This window comes from Anolis carolinensis, unplaced genomic scaffold (genome assembly GCF_035594765.1).
Source record: "Anolis carolinensis isolate JA03-04 unplaced genomic scaffold, rAnoCar3.1.pri scaffold_39, whole genome shotgun sequence".
NCBI classification, from domain to species: Eukaryota; Metazoa; Chordata; class Lepidosauria; order Squamata; family Dactyloidae; genus Anolis; species Anolis carolinensis.
In genome coordinates, this window is record NW_026943848.1 from 180,706 (window position 1) to 208,648 (window position 27,943).

General features: G+C 35.1%; 1 protein-coding gene across 4 annotated transcripts in view; it reads right to left on the reverse strand.

The window, feature by feature from the left end:
- plekhg5 (pleckstrin homology and RhoGEF domain containing G5) overlaps window positions 1–27,943 on the reverse strand; it is a 38,417-nt gene that overhangs the window by 4,250 nt on the left and 6,224 nt on the right. For 2 of the 4 annotated variants that reach the window (XM_062966903.1, XM_062966901.1), the window contains exons 2-20: window positions 24,485–24,614; window positions 22,954–23,056; window positions 22,790–22,844; window positions 22,616–22,707; window positions 19,902–20,038; window positions 19,311–19,486; window positions 19,028–19,222; window positions 15,749–15,976; window positions 15,566–15,661; window positions 14,288–14,338; window positions 12,222–12,371; window positions 12,030–12,140; window positions 10,264–10,413; window positions 6,119–6,256; window positions 5,908–6,027; window positions 3,437–3,569; window positions 1,923–2,038; window positions 1,631–1,806; window positions 1–420 (exon numbers count right to left, since the gene is read on the reverse strand). The exon at window positions 1–420 is cut by the window's left edge and continues 285 nt beyond it. In XM_062966903.1, coding sequence (XP_062822973.1) covers window positions 1–420; window positions 1,631–1,806; window positions 1,923–2,038; window positions 3,437–3,569; window positions 5,908–6,027; window positions 6,119–6,256; window positions 10,264–10,413; window positions 12,030–12,140; window positions 12,222–12,371; window positions 14,288–14,338; window positions 15,566–15,661; window positions 15,749–15,976; window positions 19,028–19,222; window positions 19,311–19,486; window positions 19,902–20,038; window positions 22,616–22,707; window positions 22,790–22,844; window positions 22,954–23,056; window positions 24,485–24,527 — 2,690 coding nt within the window. In that variant the 5' untranslated portion in view covers window positions 24,528–24,614. Of the gene's footprint in view, window positions 421–1,630; window positions 1,807–1,922; window positions 2,039–3,436; window positions 3,570–5,907; window positions 6,028–6,118; window positions 6,257–10,263; window positions 10,414–12,029; window positions 12,141–12,221; window positions 12,372–14,287; window positions 14,339–15,565; window positions 15,662–15,748; window positions 15,977–19,027; window positions 19,223–19,310; window positions 19,487–19,901; window positions 20,039–22,615; window positions 22,708–22,789; window positions 22,845–22,953; window positions 23,057–24,454; window positions 24,615–27,943 lie in introns of all 4 variants that reach the window. The other 2 variants (XM_062966902.1, XM_062966900.1) reach the window with 1 other exon arrangement.

Consider the following 27,943-nt stretch of genomic DNA (forward strand, 5'->3'; position numbering starts at 1 on the left):
GTCTGCAAGGACCCCGCGGCCTCGGCCAGCTGCAAGAGGTTGGCCTCCGACTTGGACTTCAGCACCTTGGTCTTGGACGGGAGGAGCTGGACCGGCGTCTGGCGGCGGACGCGCTGGCACGGCGCCGCCTGAGCATCCCCCTCCTCCTTGGACGCCACCGCCTCCCGCTGCTGGGCAAACTCCTCGAGGGACGTGGGCGAGAGGGTCCCGTAGGCGCTGTCGACCGAGGACGAGCGGCAGGAGGACGAGTCCGGGGGCAGAACGGGGTCCGTCGGGGCCGCAGCTGTGGTTGTCGCGGAGGAGGAGTCGGCGGCGTCCGAAGGGGGTTCCTCCAAAGCGGGAGAAGCCGGGGAGGGGGGCTCAAGGGGGTCCGCCGTGGACAGGACGGAGAGGGTCTCGGTGGAGCCGTCGTCAGAGAGGCTGCGGGAAAAGAGAGAGGAGAGTCAGGGATACAGAAGTAGTAGTAGTAGTAGTAATTATTATTACTATTATTATTTTTTACTACATTTATATCCTGCTCGTCTCACCCCGAAGGGGACTCATATTATTATTATTATTGTTGTATTATTTTCACATTATTATTATTATATTACTTTCACATTATTATTGTTTTTGTGTTATTTTCACATTATTGTATTATTTTCACATTATTATTATTATATTATTTTTATTATTGCTGTTGTTATTATTTTCACATTATTATTATTGATGTATTATTTTCATTGTTGCATTATTTTCACATTATTATATTATTATTATTTTCACATTATTGTATATTTTCACATTATTATATTATTATTTTCACATTATTGTTGTATTATTTTCACATTATTATAATATTATTTTTACATTTATTGTATTATTTAATAATAATAGGAGGAGCAACCCTAGAGGCCACCCAGCCTTCATAATAATAATAATAATAATAATAATAATGGCAGAAACCACAGGGACCGTCCAGTTCAACTCCCTTAATGGGGGTAATAATAATAAGTAATAAATAATAATAATAATAATAATAGGAGGAGCAACCCTAGAGGCCACCCAGCCTTCATAATAATAATAATAATAATAATAATAATAATAATAATAATAATAATAATAATAATGGCAGAAACCACAGGGACCATCCAGTTCAACTCCCTTAATGAGGGTAATAATAATAAGTAGTAATAATAAGTAATAATAATAATAATTAATAATAGGAGGAGGAGCAACACTAGGGACCATTCAGCTTTTGTAATAATAATAGTAATAATAATAATAATAATAATAATAATAATAATAATAATAATAATAATGGCAGAAACCACAGGGACCGTCCAGTTCAACTCCCTTAATGGGGGCAATAATAATAATAAAATAATAATAATAATAATAATAGGAGGAGGAGGAGCAACCACAGGGGCCACCCAGCCTTTGTAATAATAATAATAATAATAATAATAATAATAATAATAATAATAATAATAATAATAATAATAGTGTTGTGCAAGTATGATGGCTCTCTCTCTGTGTTCCTGGGTTTTCTGCTATTATTATTATTATTATTATTATTATTATTATTACACCAGGGAGAGTTCCGGCCAAGTTTGGACTGGAGTCCGGAGCGGATTTTTTGGTCCTCTACCTTTGCTGGGAGTCGAGGCTGTTGGAGCCCCTGCGGAGGAGGAGGGTGGGGGAGCTTCCCCCCGAGGCGTCCCCTTCCTCTTCCTCTTCCTCTTCCTCTTCCTCTTCCTCTTCCAGGCTGTGCAAGTGCTGGCTGCTGCGCTGGTGCTCCTTCAGGCGCAGGTGCTGCAGCTTGTTCTGCGGGAAAAAGCAAACGTAAACACAGGTATTTAGGCATGCATACATGCATGTGTATATGTACACGCACACACAGAGAGGGAGAGAGAGAGAGAGCGAGCACGCGTGTCCCCCACCTGGGCGTTGCCGAGGGCGTCCACCCACGTCCGGCACGAGGACTGACCGCTGGCCTGGAAGGTGTAGGCCCCCACCGCACTCCCAAACTCGTTCAGGTGGATCAGCAGGAAGGAGCCTGGGAGGGAGGGAGGGAGGGAGGAAAAAGCCCAGCCATGAGCCCCTGCAGCACTCTCTCCTGACCTCACGCCTGCATCTACCACAGGCCTCCTCGGCAGGGGTGCAAGGAGTAATATTAACTCGCTTTCCTTCCACCGTCTTTCCTTGCAAACGTATTGCAGAATGACGCAGCAAAAAAAATATTGCAAACCTATTTGCAGAATAATGCAAACCTGTTGCAGAATAATGCAAACCTATTGCGGAATAATGCAAACCTATTGCAAAATAATGCAAACCTATTGCAAGCCTGTTGTGGAATAATGCAAACCTATTGCAGAATAATGCAAAAATATTGCAAACCTATTGCGGAATAATGCAAACCTATTGCGGAATAATGCAAACCTATTGCAAAATAATGCAAACCTATTGCAAGCCTGTTGTGGAATAATGCAAACCTATTGCAGAATAATGCAAAAATATTGCAAACCTATTGCGGAATAATGCAAACCTATTGCGGAATAATGCAAACCTATTGCAAAATAATGCAAACCTATTGCAAGCCTGTTGTGGAATAATGCAAACCTATTGCAGAATAATGCAAAAATATTGCAAACCTATTGCGGAATAATGCAAACCTATTGCGGAATAATGCAAAAATATTGCAAACCTGTTGTGGAATAATGCAAACCTATTGCGGAATAATGCAAAAATATTGCAAACCTATTGCGGAATAATGCAAACCTATTGCGGAATAATGCAAAAATATTGCAAACCTATTGCGGAATAATGCAAACCTATTGCAGAATAATGCAAAAATATTGCAAACCTATTGCGGAATAATGCAAACCTATTGCAGAATAATGCAAAAATATTGCAAACCTATTGCGGAATATTGCAAACCTATTGCGGAATAATGCAAAAATATTGCAAACCTATTGCAGAATAATGCAAACCTATTGCGGAATAATGCAAAAATATTGCAAACCTATTGCGGAATAATGCAAACCTATTGCAGGACAATGCAAAAATATTGCAAACCTATTGCACAGTAATGCAAAAATATTGCAAACCTATTGCAGAACAATGCAAAAATATTGCAAGCCTGTTGTGGAATATTGCAAACCTATTGCAGAACAATGCAAAACTAATGCAGGCCTATTGCAGAATATTGCAAACCTATTGCAAACATATTGCAGAATATTGCAAACATATTTCAGATGCAAAAATATTGCAAACATATTGCAAAATAATGCAAAAATGTTGCTAACGTATTTCAAAATAATGCAAAAATATTGCAAACTTATTGCAAAATAATGCAAAAATATTGCAAACATATTGCAAAATAATGCAAAAATATTGCAAACCTATTACAAATTATTGTAAAAACATTGCAAACTTATTTCCTCAGGGGTCTCACCGGGGTCCCTGAGGGCGCGGCAGACAGCCTTGTCCAGCAGGAGGGGCGGCCGGATGACCTTGGCCCGCTCGGCCTTCTTGACCGCCTTGGTGATGAGGAAGAGGTCCGTGAAGAGGAAGCAGTGGACGTCCACCTGCGGGGAGATCGGATTGTTTTTTTCACCCCATAATAGTCGCGAATGGGGGTGCGACCATTATGTGAGGAAATACGGTCCCCTGGAAACTCCAAGATATGTAATTCACCGCATAATAGTCGCACGGTCTTCCAAATGGGGTGCGACCATTATGTGAGGAAATGCAATCCCATGGAAATTCCGAGATATGTATTACACCGCATAATAGTCGCATTGTCTTCCGAATGGGGCTGCGACCATTACGCGAGGAAATGTGGTCCCCTGGAAACTGCAAGATATGTATTTCACCGCGTAATAGTTGCATTGTCTTCCGAATGGGGGTGCGACCATTATGCGAGGAAATGCAGTCCCCTGGAAACTGCAAGATATGTATTTCACCGCGTAATAGTCGCACGGTCTTCCGAATGGGGCTGCGACCATTATGCGAGGAAATGTGGTCCCCTGGAAACTGCAAGATATGTATTTCACCGCGTAATAGTCGCACGGTCTTCCGAATGGGGGTGCGACCATTACGCGAGGAAATGTGGTCCCCTGGAAACTGCAAGATATGTATTTCACCGCGTAATAGTCGCACTGTCTTCCGAATGGGGCTGCGACCATTATGCGAGGAAATGTGGTCCCCTGGAAACTGCAAGATATGTATTTCACCGCGTAATAGTCGCACGGTCTTCCGAATGGGGGTGCGACCATTACGCGAGGAAATGTGGTCCCCTGGAAACTGCAAGATATGTATTTCACCGCGTAATAGTCGCACGGTCTTCCGAATGGGGCTGCGACCATTACGCGAGGAAATGTGGTCCCCTGGAAACTGCAAGATATGTATTTCACCGCGTAATAGTCGCACTGTCTTCCGAATGGGGGTGCGACCATTATGCGAGGAAATGTGGTCCCCTGGAAACTGCAAGATATGTATTTCACCGCGTAATAGTCGCACGGTCTTCCGAATGGGGGTGCGACCATTACGCGAGGAAATGTGGTCCCCTGGAAACTGCAAGATATGTATTTCACCGCGTAATAGTCGCACGGTCTTCCGAATGGGGCTGCGACCATTACGCGAGGAAATGTGGTCCCCTGGAAACTGCAAGATATGTATTTCACCGCGTAATAGTCGCACGGTCTTCCGAATGGGGGTGCGACCATTACGCGAGGAAATGTGGTCCCCTGGAAACTGCAAGATATGTAATTCACCGCGTAATAGTCGCACTGTCTTCCGAATGGGGCTGCGACCATTATGCGAGGAAATGTGGTCCCCTGGAAACTGCAAGATATGTATTTCACCGCGTAATAGTCGCACTGTCTTCCGAATGGGGCTGCGACTATTACGCAAGGAAATGTGGTCCCCTGGAAACTGCAAGATATGTATTTCACCGCGTAATAGTCGCACTGTCTTCCGAATGGGGCTGCGACCATTATGCGAGGAAATGTGGTCCCCTGGAAACTGCAAGATATGTATTTCACCGCGTAATAGTCGCACGGTCTTCCGAATGGGGGTGCGACCATTACGCGAGGAAATGTGGTCCCCTGGAAACTGCAAGATATGTATTTCACCGCGTAATAGTCGCACTGTCTTCCGAATGGGGGTGCGACCATTATGCGAGGAAATGTGGTCCCCTGGAAACTGCAAGATATGTATTTCACCGCGTAATAGTCGCACGGTCTTCCGAATGGGGGTGCGACCATTACGCGAGGAAATGTGGTCCCCTGGAAACTGCAAGATATGTATTTCACCGCGTAATAGTCGCACGGTCTTCCGAATGGGGGTGCGACCATTACGCGAGGAAATGTGGTCCCCTGGAAACTGCAAGATATGTATTTCACCGCGTAATAGTCGCACTGTCTTCCGAATGGGGGTGCGACCATTATGCAAGGAAATGCGGTCCCCTGGAAACTGCAAGATATGTATTTCACCGCGTAATAGTCGCACTGTCTTCCAAATGGGGTTGCGACCATTATGCAAGGAAATACGGTCCCCTGGAAACCGCAATATATGTATTTCACCGCGTAATAGTCGCACGGTCTTCCGAATGGGGGTGCGACCATTATGCGAGGAAATGCGGTCCCCTGGAAACTGCAAGATATGTATTTCACCGCGTAATAGTCGCACGGTCTTCCGAATGGGGGTGCGACCATTACGCGAGGAAATGTGGTCCCCTGGAAACTGCAAGATATGTATTTCACCGCGTAATAGTCGCACGGTCTTCCGAATGGGGCTGCGACCATTACGCGAGGAAATGTGGTCCCCTGGAAACTGCAAGATATGTATTTCACCGCGTAATAGTCGCACTGTCTTCCGAATGGGGGTGCGACCCCTATGCGAGGAAATGTGTTGTTCCCCGACCTTGCTGTCCTTGCCCTCCTTCATCCTCAGGCCGCCTTCCAGCAGGAGCTGCCGGGTCTCCTCCGCGGGCGCCCCCGGGATCGGGCCCGTCAGGTCCAGGCGCAGGAACTCCTTCAGGATCTGCAAACGAGGAGGAGGAGGAGAACTATAGATCCCTGAACGGGAAGGAAGGAAGGCAGGCACCCAGGGGACTCCCTGCTGCGTGACCCACCCGGTCCACTTCGTCGTTGCTGCCCTCCACGGCCTCGTAGGCCTCGATGCGCCCCACGGTGCAGGCCAGGCGCTGCCGCTCCTGCCGCTGGCGCATGCGCGAGTTGACGTGGTTGATGAAGCGCTCCACCGAGTTGATCTGGGAGGGAAATTATAATATTATTATTATTATTATAATATTATTATTTATTATTCTATTGTGGGTCCCTATGGGGAGAAAGGATATACATAACTATAATAATAATAATAATAATAATAATAATAATAATAATAATAAGCGCTCCACCGAGTTGATCTGGGAGGGAAATTATAATATTATTATTATTATATTATTATTTATTATTCTATTGTGGGGCCCTATGGGGAGAAAGGATATACATAACTATAATAATAATAATAATAATAATAATAATAATAATAATAATAATAATAATAAATCACACAGTCCTAGATACTTGGGAAGTGTTTGACTTGTGATTTTGTGATACGAAATCCAGCATGTCTATCTTGTTTGCTGTGTCATAATAATAATAATAATAATAATAATAATAATAATAATAATAATAATACATCACACAGTCCTAGACACCTGGATAGTGTTTGACTTGTGATTTTGTGATACGAAATCCAGCATGTCTATCTTGTTTGCTGTGTCATAATAATAATAATAATAATAATAATAATAATACATCACACAATCCTAGACACTTGGGAAGTGTCCGACTTGTGATTTTGGGATACGAAATCCAGCATGTCTATCTTGTTTGCTGTGTCATAATAATAATAATAATAATAATAATAATACATCACACAATCCTAGACACTTGGGAAGTGTCCGACTTGTGATTTTGGGATACGAAATCCAGCATGTCTATCTTGTTTGCTGTGTCACAATAATAATAATAATAATAATAATAATAATAATAATAATACATCACACAGTCCTAGATACTTGGGAAGAGTTCGACTTGTGATTTTGTGATACGAAATCCAGCATATCTATCTTGTTTGCTATGTCATAATAATAATAATAATAATAATAATAATAATAATAATAATAATAAGCGCTCCACCGAGTTGATCTGGGAGGGAAATTATAATATTATTATTATTATATTATTATTATTTATTATTCTATTGTGGGTCCCTATGGGGAGAAGGGATATACATAACAATAATAATAATAATAATAATAATAATAATAATAATAATAATAATAATAAATCACACAGTCCTAGATACTTGGGAAGTGTTTGACTTGTGATTTTGTGATACGAAATCCAGCATATCTATCTTGTTTGCTATGTCATAATAATAATAATAATAATAATAATAATAATAATAATAAGCGCTCCACCGAGTTGATCTGGGAGGGAAATTATAATATTATTATTATTATTATTATATTATTATTTATTATTCTATTGTGGGGCCCTATGGGGAGAAAGGATATACATAACTATAATAATAATAATAATAATAATAATAATAATAATAATAATAATAATAATAAAAAATCACACAGTCCTAGATACTTGGGAAGTGTTTGACTTGTGATTTTGTGATACGAAATCCAGCATATCTATCTTGTTTGCTGTGTCATAATAATAATAATAATAATAATAATAATAATAATAATAATACATCACACAGTCCTAGACACTTGGGAAGTGTTCGACTTGTGATTTTGTGATACGAAATCCAGCATGTCTATCTTGTTTGCTGTGTCATAATAATAATAATAATAATAATAATAATAATAATAATAATACATCACACAGTCCTAGATACTTGGGAAGAGTTCGACTTGTGATTTTGTGATACGAAATCCAGCATATCTATCTTGTTTGCTATGTCATAATAATAATAATAATAATAATAATAATAATAATAATAATAATAATAAGCGCTCCACCGAGTTGATCTGGGAGGGAAATTATAATATTATTATTATTATATTATTATTATTTATTATTCTATTGTGGGTCCCTATGGGGAGAAGGGATATACATAACAATAATAATAATAATAATAATAATAATAATAATAATAATAATAATAAATCACACAGTCCTAGATACTTGGGAAGTGTTTGACTTGTGATTTTGTGATACGAAATCCAGCATATCTATCTTGTTTGCTATGTCATAATAATAATAATAATAATAATAATAATAATAATAATAAGCGCTCCACCGAGTTGATCTGGGAGGGAAATTATAATATTATTATTATTATATTATTATTATTTATTATTCTATTGTGGGTCCCTATGGGGAGAAAGGATATACATAACTATAATAATAATAATAATAATAATAATAATAATAATAGGCCATGAACACTTCATAGGCACAGTGCCTAAAGTGACTTATGAATAAGGCAGCCCTGAATAATAATAATAATAACAACAACAATAATATTGTGGGGCTATCTGTTTGTGTATATATGTATACATATGTGTCTGTGTGTGTGTACATATATATATATATATATATATATATATATATATATATATATATATATGTATGCCTGTGTTATAAATCTGTGTGTGTGTGTATATATATATATATATATGTATGCATTTATGTATATATCTCTATGTATTTGTGTGTGTATATATATATATACATATATATACATATATATATATATATATATATGTATGTGTGTGTGTGTATATATGTGTTTATGTTTATGTATGTGTGTGTATATATGTATATGTGTGTATATATGTGTGTATGTTTATATACATATATGTGTATGTATGAGTATATATATATATATATGTATGCATTTATGTATATATCTTTATGTGCATATACATAGATGTATTTGTGTGTATATATATGTATGTGCGTGTATATATGTGTTTATGTTTATGTATGTGTGTGTATATATGTATATGTGTGTATATATGTCTGTATGTTTATATACATATATGTGTATGTATGAGTATATATATATATGTATGCATTTATGTATATATCTATCTTTATGTGCATATACGTAGATGTATTTGTGTGTATATATATGTATGTGTGTGTATATATGTGTTTATGTATATGTAGACGTGTGTATATTTATATGTGTGTGTATATATATATGCAAGCATGTATATATATGCATGTGTGTATATTTATGTGTGTGTATATATATGCAAGCATGTGTGTGTATATATATATATATATGCATGTGTGTATATATGTGTGTATGTATGTATATATATGTATGTGTGTATATATGTGTATATATGTATATGTAGACGTATGTGTGTATTTATATGTGTGTGCATATATATGTGTATATATGTATATGTAGACGTATGTGTGTATTTATATGTATGTATGTATACCTGTGTGTGTGTATATATGTATGTGTATATATATCTGTGTGTGTATATATGTATATGTATACAATATGTGTATATATCTATGTATATATGTATGTGTGTATATGTTTATATATCTCTGTGTATATATGTATGTGTGTATATATCTATGTATATATGTATGTATGTGTCTATACGTATATGTATGTATGTATACCTGTGTGTGTGTATATATGTATGTGTATATATATCTGTGTGTATATATATGTATATGTATACAATATGTGTATATATCTATGTATATATGTATGTGTGTATATGTTTATATATCTCTGTGTATATATGTATGTGTGTATATATCTATGTATATATGTATGTATGTGTCTATACGTATATGTATGTATGTATACCTGTGTGTGTGTATATATGTATGTGTATATATATCTGTGTGTGTATATATGTATATGTATACAATATGTGTATATATCTATGTATATATGTATGTGTGTATATGTTTATATATCTCTGTGTATATATGTATGTGTGTATATATCTATGTATATATGTATGTATGTGTCTATACGTATATGTATGTATGTATACCTGTGTGTGTGTATATATGTATGTGTATATATATCTGTGTGTGTATATATGTATATGTATACAATATGTGTATATATCTATGTATATATGTATGTGTGTATATGTTTATATATCTCTGTGTATATATGTATGTGTGTATATATCTATGTATATATGTATGTATGTGTCTATACGTATATGTATGTATGTATGTATGTATGTATATCTCTTACCATGGTGAGGATGGCGTTGCGTGTGCGTGGCTCCTCGGTCTTCTTGAGCACGGACTTGAGCAGGAGTGGGTACTTGGTCAAGCGCTGGTGGGGCTTCACCAGCATGTCGCTGAGCTTCAGCCGGTTGCACTGCTTGTGCTTCTCCGCCCACTGTGAGGGCAAGCACCGCGCATTAATAATAATATTATAATAATAATACAACAATAATGACTAATAATAATAATAATAATATAATATAGTAATATAATAACATAATAATGATAATATAATGGTAATAGTATAATGTAATAATAATATGATATAGTAATATAATAACATAATAATGATAATATAATGGTAATAGTATAATGTAATAATAAAATAATATAGTAATATAATAACATAATAATGATAATAATAATATAATAGTATAATGTAGTAATAATATAATATAGTAATATAATAACATAATAATGATAATAATAATATAATAGTATAATATAGTAATAATATAATATAGTAATATAATAACATGATAATGATAATGATAATATAATGGTAATAGTATAATATAATAATAATATAAGATAGTAATATAATAATGATAATGATGATAATATAATAGTATAATATAATATAGTAATATAATAATAATAAAATATAGTAATATAATAACATAATAATGATGATAAAAAATAGTATAATATGATAATAATAATAATATAATATAGTAATATAATAACATAATATAGTAATATAATAACATTATGATAATGATAATATAATGGTAATAATATAATATAATAATAATATAATAGTATAATATAATAAAAATATAATATATTAATATAATAACATAATAATGATAATAATAATAAAATATAATAGTATAATATAGTAATAATATAATATAGTAATATAATAACATAATAATGATAATGATAATATAATGGTAATAATATAATATATATTAATATAATAATGGTAATAATATAATGTAGTAATAATATAATAGTATAATATAATAACATAATAATGATGATAATAAAATAGTATAATATAATAATAATATAATAATATAATATAGTAATGTAATAACATAATGATAATGATAATAATAATATAATATAATAATAATATAATATAGTAATATAATAATAATGATAATGATAATAATAATATAATATAATAATATAATATAGTAATATAATAATAATGATAATGATAATAATATAATATAATAATAATATAATATAGTAATATAATAACTTAATAATGATAATGATAATATAATAATAATATAATATAGTAATATAATAACTTAATAATGATAATGATAATATAATAATAATATAATATAGTAATATAATAACATAATAATGATAATAATAATATAATATAATAATAATATAATATAGTAATATAATAACGTAATAATGATAATGATGATAATATAATAATAATATAATATAGTAATAACTTAATAATGATAATGATAATATAATATAATAATAATATAATATAGTAATAACTTAATAATGATAATGATAATATAATATAATAATAATATAATATAGTAATAACTTAATAATAATAATAATAATAATAATAATAATAATGATAATAATAATAATATAATATAGTAATATAATAATAATAATAATGATGATAATGATAATAATAATAATATAATATAATAGTATAATATAATAATAGTACAATCCAACACGGCCGCTCTTCCCCATTGAGGGTCAGACTAGGTGTCCTTGGGGGTCTCCCCGTCTCACCGTGACGTAGAAGCGGAAGAGCTCGTTGTCGCGCAGGAGGTTGCGCATGTGCTCCATGCACCCCTCTTCTTCCATGCAGTAGCGCAGGTAGGGCTGGAAGTGGGAGCCGAACTGGGGAGAGAAAGCATAGGCCGGGGTCAGGACGGAGCCCGGGGTGGAGACACAGTGCGGACCCCCTCCTGGGAGACCCACCGCCTTGAAGCCCTTCAGGAGGTCCCTGGGGTCCAGCGGGGCACGCGTGCAACGGGCCTTCTCCAGAATCGGGGCCATGACCCTCCGCCACAGGGACCGGTGCAGATCGATGATCTCCGGGATGTTGCTGAAGAGACGCTCCGGATCCACCTTCAAAAGGAAAGACATGTTTGAAGCAAAGGGCACCATCCGATCCCTCCCGGAAGATGGCCAGCCAGCCATTGGGACTCCCAAGGAGGCGGCAGCAACAGCACATCCCACTCCTTAGAGCTCCCCAATAAAGACTGGCACTGAGACTGAATATTAAGATTATTAATAATGATATAATAATGATAATAATAAAAATAGAATATAATATATAATAATATTATAATAATGATAATAGAGGTGGCAGCAACAGCACATCCCACTCCTTAGAGCTCCCCAATAAAGACTGGGCACTGAGACTGAATATTAAGATTATTAATAATAATATAATAATGATAATAATAAAAATAGAATATAATATATAATAATATTATAATAATGATAATAGAGGTGGCAGCAACAGCACATCCCACTCCTTAGAGCTCCCCAATAAAGACTGGGCACTGAGACTGAATATTAAGATTATTAATAATAATATAATAATGATAATAATAAAAATAGAATATAATATATAATAATATTATAATAATGATAATAGAGGTGGCAGCAACAGCACATCCCACTCCTTAGAGCTCCCCAATAAAGACTGGGCACTGAGACTGAATATTAAGATTATTAATAATAATATAATAATGATAATAATAAAAATAGAATATAATATATAATAATATTATAATAATGATAATAGAGGTGGCAGCAACAGCACATCCCACTCCTTAGAGCTCCCCATTGAAGACTGGACACTAAGACAGAATATTAAGATTAATAATAATGATATAATAATGATAAAAATAAAAATAGAATATAATATATAATAATATTATAATAATGATAATAATAAAAATAAAATATGTAATATATAATATTATAATAATGATAATAATATAATAATGATGATAATATAGTGATGATAATAATATCATAATAATGATAATAATATTATAATAATATAGTAATATAATAATATAGTAATACATAATAATAATGATAATATAGTGATGATAATAATATACAATATTATAATAATGATAATAATATAGTAATATAATAATATAGTAATATATAACAATGATAATATAGTGATGATAATAATATAATATCATAATAATGATAATATAATATATAATATAGTAATATAATAATATAGTATATATAACAATGATAATATAGTGATGATAATAATGTAATGATAATAATATAATAATATAGTAATATAATAATATAGTAATATATTATAATTATGATAATATAGCGATGATAATATAATAATAATGATAATAATAATATAATAATAATATAGTAATATAGTGATATATAATAATAATGATAATCTAGTGATGATAATAATAATATATATTATCATAATAATGATAATAATATAATAATAATCTAGTGATGATAATAATATAATAATGATAATAATATAATAATAATATAGTAATTAGCAATATAATAATATAGTAATATATAATAATCATGATAATGATAATAATATAATATAATAATAATATACAGTATATAATAATATTACAATAATGATAATATAATATAATAATGGTAATAATAATATAATAATAGTATAGTAATATAGTAATGATAATGATAACGTAATGATAATAATATATAATAACATTATAATACTGATAATAATATAATATAATAACAGCAATAATAATACAGTATAATATAATAGTATAATATAATAATAATGACTATAATGATAATTAATAAAATAACATATAATATAATAATAATAATAATAATAATAATAATAATAATAATAATAATAATAATAATAATAATAAATTACTCTTGTTGTTATTATCATTATGATGTTTCCCCCAGGAAACATCATAATGATATTTGATTGAATAATGATTATTGTCAGGATGTGAAAAACAGAAAGAAATGCAACAGACCTCACAGAGAAGCCCGGATTCTTGCAAGTTCAAAAGGCAGCAGAGGAAGAGCTGGGAAAAGGGGAAAAAAGGGAGCCATTGAGGTTGGTGCCATATAAAATATATAAATACAATACTATATATATAAAAGAGTGATGGCATCACGGCGACGCACAAAACAACAAAACTACAGGCCCCCCAACCTCGAAATTTGACAACACAACCCATCATCCACGCCTCTAGGTTGATACAACAAAAAGAAAAGAAAAATAAAGTCCTAATTAGAGAGAGAGGAATAATTGTTTTTATCCAATTGCTGCCAGTTAGAAGGCTAAGCTCCGCCCACTTGGTCTCCTAGCAACCCACTCAGCCCAGTGTTAATAAAAGAATAAAAAAAATAAAATAAATACAAATAATACAATAAAAAATAATAAAAAAACACTAAAAAAATTAATACAATAAAATACTATAAACAAAATAACTAAAAGCAATACAACAAAATAATAAAATATAATAAATAAAAAAGATAAGTTAAAATAAAATTAATTAAAAAAATACAAATAACGTCAAATAAAAATTCCACAACTTTTAACCAATACCACCACCACTTTGCCACAGCAACGCGTGGCCGGGCAGAGCTAGTACTATATATATATATATATATATATACACACACACACACACACAATACAATATAATAACATAAAATGTTATATTATATAAAATATACAATACAATCTATATATATAAAAGAGTGATGGCATCACGGCAGCGGACAAAACAACAAAACTACAGGCCCCCCAACCTCGAAATTTGACAACACAACCCATCATTCACGGCTCTAGGTTGATACAGCAAAAGGAAAAGAAAAATAAAGTCCTAATTAGAGAGAGAGGAATAATTGCTTTTATCCAATTGCTGCCAGTTAGAAGGCTAAGCTCCTCCAACTTGGTCTCCTAGCAACCCAATAAAAATAATAAAAAACACTAAAAATTAATACAATAAAATACTATAATAACAGAAAATAACTAAAAATAATACAAGAAAATAATAAAATATAATAAATAAAAATATAACTTACAATAAAATTAATTTAAAAAAATGCAAATAACGTCAAATAAAAATTACACAACAATTTTTAACCGATACCACCACCACTTGGCCACAGCAACGCGTGGCCGGGCACAGCTAGTATGGAATATATCATATAAATTATATTGTATTACAATACAACATAATATAATATAGTTTATTACAATATAATATAATATAATACGATATATATAAGGGAGGGCTCACATCGGTGATGAGCTTGAGCTTCTTGATGTAGGTGGCCTCGGTGTGGAGGAGCTCCCAGATGGCCTCTTGCTGGTGACACTGCCGCCGGGTCAGGTTCTGGAGAAGGCAATGGTCAACAAGGTTAGTCCTCTCTCTCGGACGGACGGACGGACGGACGGCCCTCCCGTGCCTTGCGATGCCCACCTCGCTGCCCTCGATGATGTCCTGCCAGCTGTCCTCCAGGCTGAGCGTGTCCTCCTCCTCCTGGTCCTGGTCCTCCTCGTCCTCTCCTTCCTCTTCCTCTTCCTCTTCCTCTTCCTCCTCCTCCCAGGAGTCCCGGTCGAAGCTCCGCAGGGGCGGCGTGGGCCTGGGCAGGCCAAAGAGGCTGAAGCTGTGCAGGCGGCTCTCCAGCTGCTCCAGCTTGTCCATCTCCTGCAGGAAGAAGAACACACATGGACATCTGCTGGGAGAGATCGGATGGTGCCCACAACCTGGGAGGATTGGGTTGGGTAGGAGGCCCTCAGGGTGTCTTCCATCCCTCCCTCCCTCTCTCAGCTATCCATCCATCCATCTCACCCACTTATCATCTGAACATCCATCTCATCCTCTTATCATCTAAATGTCAATCCATCCATCTATCCATCAATTTCATCCACTTATTATTTATTCATCCATCCATCTATCTCATCCTCTTACCATCTAAACATCACCCCATCTATCTATCCATCCATCAAGCCATTCCTATCATCTACTTATTATCCATCCATCCATCCATCCATCCATCCATCCTCTTACCATCTAAACATCACCCCATCTATCTATCCATCCATCAAGCCATTCCTATCATCTACTTATTATCCATCCATCCATCCATCCATCCTCTTATCATCTAAACATCAATTCATCCATCCATCCATCCATCCATCCATCCATCCATCCCATCCACTTATCATCTAAACATCAGTCCATCCATTCATCTTATCCACTTATTATTTATTCATCCATCCATCTATCTCATCCTCTTACCATCTAAACATCACCCCATCTATCTATCTATCCATTCATCAAGCCATTCATATCATCTACTTATTATCCATCCATCCATCCATCCATCCTCTTATCATCTAAACATCAGTCCATCCATCTATCCATCCATCCATCCATCCATCCATCCATCCCATCCACTTATCATCTAAACATCAGTCCATCCATTCATCTTATCCACTTATTATTTATTCATCCATCCATCTATCTCATCCTCTTACCATCTAAACATCACCCCATCTATCTATCTATCCATCCATCAAGCCATTCATATCATCTACTTATTATCCATCCATCCATCCATCCATCCTCTTATCATCTAAACATCAATTCATCCATCTATCCATCCATCCATCCATCCATCCATCCATCCATCCATCCATCCCATCCACTTATCATCTAAACATCAGTCCATCCATTCATCTTATCCACTTATTATTTATTCATCCATCCATCTATCTCATCCTCTTACCATCTAAACATCACCCCATCTATCTATCCATCCATCAAGCCATTCATATCATCTACTTATTATCCATCCATCCATCCATCCTCTTATCATCTAAACATCAATTCATCCATCTATCCATCCATCCATCCATCCATCCATCCATCCATCCCATCCACTTATCATCTAAACATCAGTCCATCCATTCATCTTATCCACTTATTATTTATTCATCCATCCATCTATCTCATCCTCTTACCATCTAAACATCACCCCATCTATCTATCCATCCATCAAGCCATTCATATCATCTACTTATTATCCATCCATCCATCCATCCATCCTCTTATCATCTAAACATCAATTCATCCATCTATCCATCCATCCATCCATCCATCCATCCATCCATCCATCCATCCATCCCATCCACTTATCATCTAAACATCAGTCCATCCATTCATCTTATCCACTTATTATTTATTCATCCATCCATCTATCTCATCCTCTTACCATCTAAACATCACCCCATCTATCTATCCATCCATCAAGCCATTCATATCATCTACTTATTATCCATCCATCCATCCATCCTCTTATCATCTAAACATCAATTCATCCATCTATCCATCCATCCATCCATCCATCCATCCATCCCATCCACTTATCATCTAAACATCAGTCCATCCATTCATCTTATCCACTTATTATTTATTCATCCATCCATCTATCTCATCCTCTTACCATCTAAACATCACCCCATCTATCTATCCATCCATCAAGCCATTCATATCATCTACTTATTATCCATCCATCCTCTTATCATCTAAACATCAATTCATCCATCTATCCATCCATCCATCCATCCCATCTTATCATCTAAACATCAATCCATCTATCTAACCATCCATCCATCCATCTATCCATCCCATCCACTTATCATCTAAACATCAGTCCATCCATTCATCAATCCATTCATCTCATCTACTTATAAACCATCCATCCTCTTATCATCTAAACATCACCCCATCTATCCATCCATCTCATCCTCTTATCATCTAAACATCCATCCATCCATCCAATTGCCTTATCTATCTATCCATCTATCTATCTATCTGTCCATCTCATCCACTTATCATCTATCTATTTATCTGTCCAATCCATCCATCTATCTATCTATCTATCTCTTAGAGAGTTGGACTGGATGGCCTTTGGGGGTCCCTTCCAACCCTAGGATGTGATGGTTCTATCATATGAGCCTTTATAGATATATAGATAGAGGATGGATGGATAGATGGATGGATAGATAGATGGATAGATGAATGGGATAGATAGATGATAGATAAATACGATAGATAGATGGATGGATGGATGGATGGATAGATGAATGGATTGATGGATAGATGGATGGATTGATGGATAGATAGATGGATAGATAGATGGATGGATAGATAGATGGACTGATGGATAGATGGATGGATAGATGAATTGATAGATGGATAGATAGATGGATAAGATAGATAGATGAATGGATTGATGGATAGATAGATGGATGGATGGATGGATGGATGGATGATAGATAGATAGATGGATAGATGGATAGATAGATGGATAAGAGATGGATGGATGGATGGATGGATGGATAGATGGATGGATTGATGGATAGATGGATGGATTGATGGATAGACAGATGGATAGATAGATGGATGGATGGATAGATGGATGGATGGATGATAGATAGATAGATGGATAGATGGATAGATAGATGGATAAGATAGATGGATGGATGGATGGATGGATAGATAGATGGATGGATGGATAGATGGATGGATGATAGATAGATAGATAGATGGATAGATGGATAGATAGATGGATAAGATAGATGGATGGATGGATGGATGGATAGATGAATGGATTGATGGATAGATGGATAGATAGATGGATAGACGGATGGATAGATAGATAGATGAGACCAATGGGTGGTGTCCACCTACCCGTGTGAAGGTCCCTCCAGCGCTGCTCCCGGCCCCGAAGAGCCCACTGAATCGGCTGGCGGCCCGGTTCTTCCAGGTGTCGAGGTGCCCGTTGGGGGGTCCGGGGCCCGTCCAGGGGGGGCCGAGGGGGTCCTGCCCGGGGATGCTGGCGTCGCCCAGGAACTCCGTCATGTTCTTCCTCTGCCTCCCGGGGGCCTGTGGGCGGGGGACGAGGCCTCAGTGGGGAACGGGGCTGGACTAGATGACCTTTGGGGGTCCCAAGCCCAACCATTTCTCTGCTCACCAGGATGTCTGAGCTCTCCCTGCGGAGCGGGACCGCCGTCTCTGTCCGGTCCAAGGAAGGGGCTCCAGGAGGGAGAGGCGGGGGGCTCTGGCCGGGCAGCGGCCGCAGGAGGGGCAGGCTGAGTGACCGCAGGTCCTTGACCGCCTGCTCCACCTTCAGCTCCTCCCCGGGCTTGGCTGACAGCGGAGAGGAGAACGAAAGGCGTTAGTGGGCTGGACTAGATGGCCTTTGGGGGTCCCTTTATGAAGCACAGAACACCTTAAAGGTCCTTAACGAGAGCCTTGAAGGGCATCTTTGGGGAATGCTTTAGCTGTGCCGAATGGGGTCAGACTAGATGACCCTTGGAGGGGTCCCTTTAATGATTGGAAGAAAGGCTGCATGGGCATTTCCCAAATTATTTCACGAAATTTGGACCCAACGGAGCATCCGCACGGGCGGATACCGACTAGCATAAACCTGTCGCGCCTGAGAAAGGTAAAACAACTGTGCCTTTTAGCAATGGCCAAGCAGTCTCCTCCATAGATGTAATATTGAGAGTAATGCACAGCTGCATGGGGTCAGACTAGATGGCCCCTGGGGGTCCCGACCTACCTTTGACCCGCAGGTAGTGACCGCCAAAGCGATAGGCCTCGAAGTGGAGCGAGAGCGGGGTGTGGGACTGGTCAAGGTAGATGTCCACTTTGGCCACGTCGATGCCCTTCCGCTCAAACACCGGGAGGAGGACTTCTCTGGGGGAGCAAGGAAGAAATAATAATAATAATAATAATAATAATAATAATAATAATAAGTCTTTTAATACATGTATCTTAATGGTCTTATGTTTCTATCTGATAATAATAATAATAATAATTTAATATATGTGTCTATCTAGCAATAATTATTATTATATATTAGTATTTTAATATATGTGTCTATCTAATCGTAATATATTGGTATTTCAATATATGTGTCTAACAACAATTATTATTATTATTATTATTATTATTATTATTATTATTATGTATTAGTATTTTAATAAATGTGTCTAATGACAATATTAGTATTTAATAATTAAAATAATATATTAGTATTTTAACATATGTGCCTATCTAATCATAATATATTAGTATTTTAATATATGTGTCTATCTAATCATAATATATTGGTATTTCAATATATGTGTCTAACAACAATTATTATTATTATTATTATTATTGTGTATTAGTATTTTAATAAATGTGTCTAATGATAATATTAGTATTTAATAATTAAAATAATATATTAGTATTTTAACATATGTGCCTATCTAATCATAATATATTAGTATTTTAATATATGTGTCTAACAACAATTATTATTATGTATGAGTATTTTAATATATGTTTAATGATAATAATATTAGTATTTAATAATAAAAATAATAATATATTACTATTTTGTTTCTATCAGATAATAATTATATATTGGTATTTTAATGTTTCTATCTAATAATATTAACAAATTAGTTAATATATGTGTCTTACAACAATTATTATTATTATTATTATGTATGAGTATTTTAATATATGTGTCTAATAATAATAATATTAGTATTTAATAACAAAAATAATAATATATTACTATTTTGTTTCTGTCAGATAATAATTATATATTGATATTTTAATAGGTTACTATCTAATAATATTGACATTGGTTAATATATGTGTCTATCTAACAACAACTATTATTATTATGTATTAGTATTTTAATATATGTTCCTGTCTAATCATAATAAATTAGTATTTTAATATGTGTTTTTATCTAATAATAATATTAGTATTTTAATAACAATAATTATATATTATTATTTTAATATATGTTTCTATCTAATTATATTAGTATTTTAATATATGTGTCTAACAATAATAATACTAATAGTAATATATTAGTATTTTAATAACAATAATAATTATATATTATTATTTTAATATATGTTTCTAATTATAATAGTATTTTAATATACAGTAGAGTCTCACTTATCCAACGTTCTGGATTATCCAACGCATTTTTGTAGTCAATGTTTTCAATACATCATGATATTTTGGTGCTAAATTCATAAATACAGTAATTACAACATAGCATTACTGTGTATTGAACTACTTTTTCTCTCAAATTTGTTGTATAACATAATGTTTTGGTGCTTAATTTGATGTTTAATAGGTTTTTCCTTAATCTCTCCTTATTATCCAACATATTTGTTTATCCAACGTTCTGTCGGCCCGTTTATGTTGGATAAGCAAGACTCTACTGTATGTGTCTAACAATAATACTAATAGTAATATATTAGTATTTTAATAACAATAATAATTATATATTATTATTTTAATATATGTTTCTAATTATAATAGTATTTTAATATACAGTAGAGTCTCACTTATCCAACGTTCTGGATTATCCAACGCATTTTTGTAGTCAATGTTTTCAATACATCATGATATTTTGGTGCTAAATTCATAAATACAGTAATTACAACATAGCATTACTGTGTATTGAACTACTTTTTCTCTCAAATTTGTTGTATAACATAATGTTTTGGTGCTTAATTTGATGTTTAATAGGTTTTTCCTTAATCTCTCCTTATTATCCAACATATTTGTTTATCCAACGTTCTGTCGGCCCGTTTATGTTGGATAAGCAAGACTCTACTGTATGTGTCTAACAATAATACTAATAGTAATATATTAGTATTTTAATAACAATAACAATATATTATTATTTTAATATATGTTTCTATCTAATTATAATACAGTAGAGTCTCACTTATCCAACACTCGCTTATCCAACGTTCTGGATTATCCAACGCATTTTTGTAGTCGATGTTTTCAATACATCATGATATTTTGGTGCTAAATTCGTAAATACAGTAATTACTACATAGAATTACTGCGTATTGAACTACTTTTTCTGTCAAATTCGTTGTATAACATGATGTTTTGGTGCTTAATTTGTAAAATGATAACCTAATTTGATGTTTAATAGGCTTTTCCTTAATCCCTCCTTATTAACCAACATATTTGCTTATCCAACATTCTGCGGGCCCGTTTATGTTGGATAAGTGAGACTCTACTGTATTAGTATTTTAATATATGTGTCTAACAATAATTATATATTATTATTTTAATATGTTTCTATCTAATTATAATATTAGTATTTTAATATATGTGTCTAACAATAATAATACTAATAGTAATATATTAGTATTTTAATAACAATAATAATTATATATTATTATTTTAATACATGTTTCTATCAGATAATAATAATAATAATTAATTAATATTTCTTACCCGAGCGCCTTCTTCTTCATGGCCGGCACGATCTCCGTCTCGACGTCGAGGCTGAAATCGAACTTCAAGGTGAAGCATTCCTTGCTGGGATCCTGCAAAAAAGACATGGAAGCCTATGGAGACGGGGCCTGGTGGGGTCGGACTAGATGACCTCTGGGGGCCCCCGTTCCTTACGTCGGTGTGTCTCCTCCTGGCCTTCTTCTTGGGCAGCTTCAGAGCGGAGCTCTTTCTGGAAAGAAAGAAGGGAAGAAGAGAATGAGGCAGAGGGAAAGGAGGAGGAGTGTCGTCGAGCCCTCCCCGCAGCTGGAAATGCAGCTCCTCAGGGAAGCGGCTCTCACCCTTTCCCCTCGGCGGGGCCGTCCCCTTCTTCCTCGACGTCCGAGGCCGGGCTGGTGCGCGGCGGGCAGGAGCGCGTGGAGACGTTGCGCGCCAGGATCGAGCCTGGAAAAGCAACACAATAACAACAACAACAACAACAACAAATATACAGACCCAGTTGTGTTCCAGAGAGCAATGCGTTCCAATAATAATAATAATAATAATAATAATAATATAACTTTATTATAATATATAATTATGATGATCATTATATTGTATATTATAATAACATTATTATATATAATAATAATAACAATAACTAATAATAATAATATAATAAATTTAAAGTTGTGTTCCAGAGAGCAATGGGTTCCTATTACTACTACTATTACTACTAAAAATAATAATATAATTTTATTTATTATAATATATAATAATAACTAATAATAATATAATACAGTAGAGTCTCACTTATCCAACATAAACGGGCCGGCAGAATGTTGGATAAGCCAATATGTTGGATAATAAGGAGGCATTAAGGAAAAGCCTATTAAACATCAAATTAGGTTAGGATTTTACAAATGAAGCACCAAAACATCATGTTAGACAACAAATTGGACAGAAAAAGTAGTTCAATACGCAGAAATGTTATGTTGTAATTACTGTATTTACTCATTTAGCACCAAAATATCACGATTTATTGAAAACATTGACTACAAAAATGTGTTGGATAATCCAGAACGTTGGATAAGCGAGTGTTGGATAGGTGAGACTCTACTGTAATAATACATTTAAAGATGTGTTCCATAGAGCAGTTGGTTCCTATAATAAATAATAATAATAATATTACTTTATTCATTATACAGTAGAGTCTCACTTATCCAACACTCGCTTATCCAACGTTCTGGATTATCCAACGCATTTTTGTAGTCAATGTTTCCAATACATCATGATATTTTGGTGCGAAATTCGTAAATACAGTAATTACGACGTAGCATTACTGTGTATTGAACTACTTTTTCTGTCAGATTTGTTGTATAACATGATGTTTTGGTGCTTAATTTGTAAAATCATAACTTAATTTGATGTTTAATAGACTTCTCCTTATTCTGTCCTTATTATCCAACATATTCGCTTATCCAACGTTCTGCCGGCCCGTTTATGTTGGATAAGTGAGACTCTACTGTAATATATAATAATAACTAATAATAATAATATAATAACACATTTAAAGTTGTGTTCCAGAGAGCAATTGGTTCCTATAATAATAATATCTTTATTCATTATAATATATAATGATAATATATAATTATTATATATAATACATTTATTTAATATTATCACATCTTATAATATATAATAATAATAACAATAATAACTAATATAATAATAAATTTATTTATTATAATAATAATAATAATAATAATAATAATAATAATAATAATAATAATAATAAATTTTATTTCTACCCTGCCACTATCTCCCGGAAGGGACAATATATAGACAATAAATCCCACCCACCAAAACCACTGCGTCTCCCATCGTCCTGACCTTGTGGCGGCAGGTCGAAGCGGATGTGTCGGTCAAAGTGCATGGCGCCGTGGAAGCGCACGTCGCAGGCCTCGCACAAGTGCAGCGGGGACGCTCGGTTCAGCCGCTGGCACTGCGCATGGTGGCACACCTGCCAGGAAGCAAGCAAGGAAGGAAGGATCAAAACAAAGGGCCTCGGGGAACTACAACTCCCATTGGATGCAGATTGGAATGGCATTGGCCTTTTCCGCTGCAGCATCACACTCCTGGCTCATGTATCATATAATAATAATAATAATAATAATAATAATAATAATAATAATAATGACCCAAAATGCAAACTGTGCAAGGAAACCGACGAAACCATGGATCACATCCTCAGCTGCTGTAAGAAAATCGCACAGACAGACTACAAACAGAGGCACAACCATGTGGCCCAAAGGATTCATTGGAACTTATGCCTCAAGTCCCACCTCCCAGCAGAAAAGAACTGGTGGGATCACAAACCTGCCAAAGTATTGGAAAATGAGCACGCAAAGATACTGTGGGACTTCCAAATCCAGACTGACAAAGTTCTGGAACACAACACACCAGACATCACAGTTGTGGAAAAGAACAAGGTTTGGATCATTGATGTTGCCATCCCAGGTGAAAAACAACAGGAAAAACTCAGCCGCTCTCAGGACCTCAAGACTGAACTGCAAAGACTCTGGCAGAAACCAGTGCAGGTGGTCCCAGTGGTGATGGGCACATTGGGTGCCGTGCCAAAAGATCTCAGCCGGCATTTGGAAACAATAGACATTGACAAAATCACCATCTGCCAACTGCAAAAGGCCACCCTGCTGGGATCTGCACACATCATCCGAAAATACATCACACAGTCCTAGACACTTGGGAAGGGTTCGACTTGTGGTTTTGCGAAACGAAATCCAGCATATCTATCTTGTTTGCTGTGTCATACAACGTCGTTGTGTCAATAATAATAATAATACATCACACAGTCCTAGACACTTGGGAAGTGTCCGACTTGTGATTTTGTGATACAAAATCCAGCATGTCTATCTTGTTTGCTGTGTCATAATAAAATAATAATAATAATAATAATAATAATAATAATAATAATAATAATAATACCATGTTCATGGGCAACTAAGTCTCCTAGCCCCCTTTCAATGGACTATATAATACAATGACTTCCTTAGACACTCTATTCCTATGGATGCAGCCCAGGATCGTATTGGGCTTTTCTGCTGCAGCATGATAATAAATAATAATAATGATAGTAAATGATCATAATAAATAATAATGAGGTCTCCTAGCCCCCTTTCAATGGAATATATAACAACAACAGCAAATAATGACTCCCCCAGACACTGTATTCCTATGGGTGCAGTCCAGGATCGTATTGGGCTTTTCTGCTGCAGCATGATAATAAATAATAATGATGATAGTAAATGATCATAATAAATAATAATGAGGTCTCCTAGCCCCCTTTCAATGGAATATATAACAACAACAGCAAATAATGACTCCCCCAGACACTGTATTCCTATGGGTGCAGTCCAGGATCATATTGGGCTTTTCTGCTGCAGCATGATAATAAATAATAATGATGATAGTAAATGATCATAATAAATAATAATGAGGTCTCCTAGCCCCCTTTCAATGGAATATATAACAACAACAGCAAATAATGACTCCCCCAGACACTGTATTCCTATGGGTGCAGTCCAGGATCGTATTGGGCTTTTCTGCTGCAGCATGATAATAAATAATAATGATGATAGTAAATGATCATAATAAATAATAATGAGGTCTCCTAGCCCCCTTTCAATGGAATATATAACAACAACAGCAAATAATGACTCCCCCAGACACTGTATTCCTATGGGTGCAGTCCAGGATCGTATTGGGCTTTTCTGCTGCAGCATGATAATAAATAATAATGATGATAGTAAATGATCATAATAAATAATAATGAGGTCTCCTAGCCCCCTTTCAATAGAATATATAACAACAACAGCAAATAATGACTCCCCCAGACACTGTATTCCTATGGGTGCAGTCCAGGATCGTATTGGGCTTTTCTGCTGCAGCATGATAATAAATAATAATGATGATAGTAAATGATCATAATAAATAATAATGAGGTCTCCTAGCCCCCTTTCAATGGAATATATAACAACAACAGCAAATAATGACTCCCCCAGACACTGTATTCCTATGGGTGCAGTCCAGGATCGTATTGGGCTTTTCTGCTGCAGCATGATAATAAATAATAATGATGATAGTAAATGATCATAATAAATAATAATGAGGTCTCCTAGCCCCCTTTCAATGGAATATATAACAACAACAGCAAATAATGACTCCCCCAGACACTGTATTCCTATGGGTGCAGTCCAGGATCGTATTGGGCTTTTCTGCTGCAGCATGATAATAAATAATAATGATGATAGTAAATGATCATAATAAATAATAATGAGGTCTCCTAGCCCCCTTTCAATGGAATATATAACAACAACAGCAAATAATGACTCCCCCAGACACTGTATTCCTATGGGTGCAGTCCAGGATCGTATTGGGCTTTTCTGCTGCAGCATGATAATAAATAATAATGATGATAGTAAATGATCATAATAAATAATAATGAGGTCTCCTAGCCCCCTTTCAATGGAATATATAACACAACGAGGGCCTGACCGTCTATGGGCCCGGACTCACCCCTCTCCGGCCGGCCGCCGTCTGGGGCTTCTATGGGGAGGAAGGAGCCCCAGTGAGTCAGAAGGCGGGGCGGCCTTGCCAGGACTTGCCTCCCTTCCGCCTCACCCAGGTGAGCCAGCCAGGCCGCGCTCACCTGGAACTGAAGCCTCTCCCAGGTGAGCAGCCAGAGCGGGGACTGTAATCGGCACCCGCTCCTCCGCATCGGGTTTCCAGAGCCTTGCCGTGGCTTCTGCCCCACTCTGCAAGCGGACCCCCAAGGGCCATCTAGTCCAGCCCCCGACCCAAGCACCAGCCAAGCCCTCCCGACAGATGGCCAGAGCCCTCTGCAGGGAACTCGAGAAGCCTTGGCTTCACCAGGTCAAGCAAAGTCATTGTCCATGACTCAGGAAGGGCCCGGGGTCAATTGAGGTCAAGAGACACCTCTGTCTGGATACCCAAACATCCTGATAGTGAATCACTGTCTCCGGACCACAAACAAGCCCAAAAGGAGAAGGTGCAGTAGTAGTAGTAGTAGTAATAATAATAATAATAATAATAATAATAATAATAATAATAATACGAAATCCAGCATATCTATCTTGTTTGCTGTGTCATAATAAAAATAATAATAATAATAGACACATTGGTGCATGGCCATATCATCATCATCACCATCATCATCATCGACTTCCTTGACCAACGGGACCAAGCCACAATAATAATAATAATAATAATAATAATAATAATAATAATAATAATAATAATAATAGGCTTCCT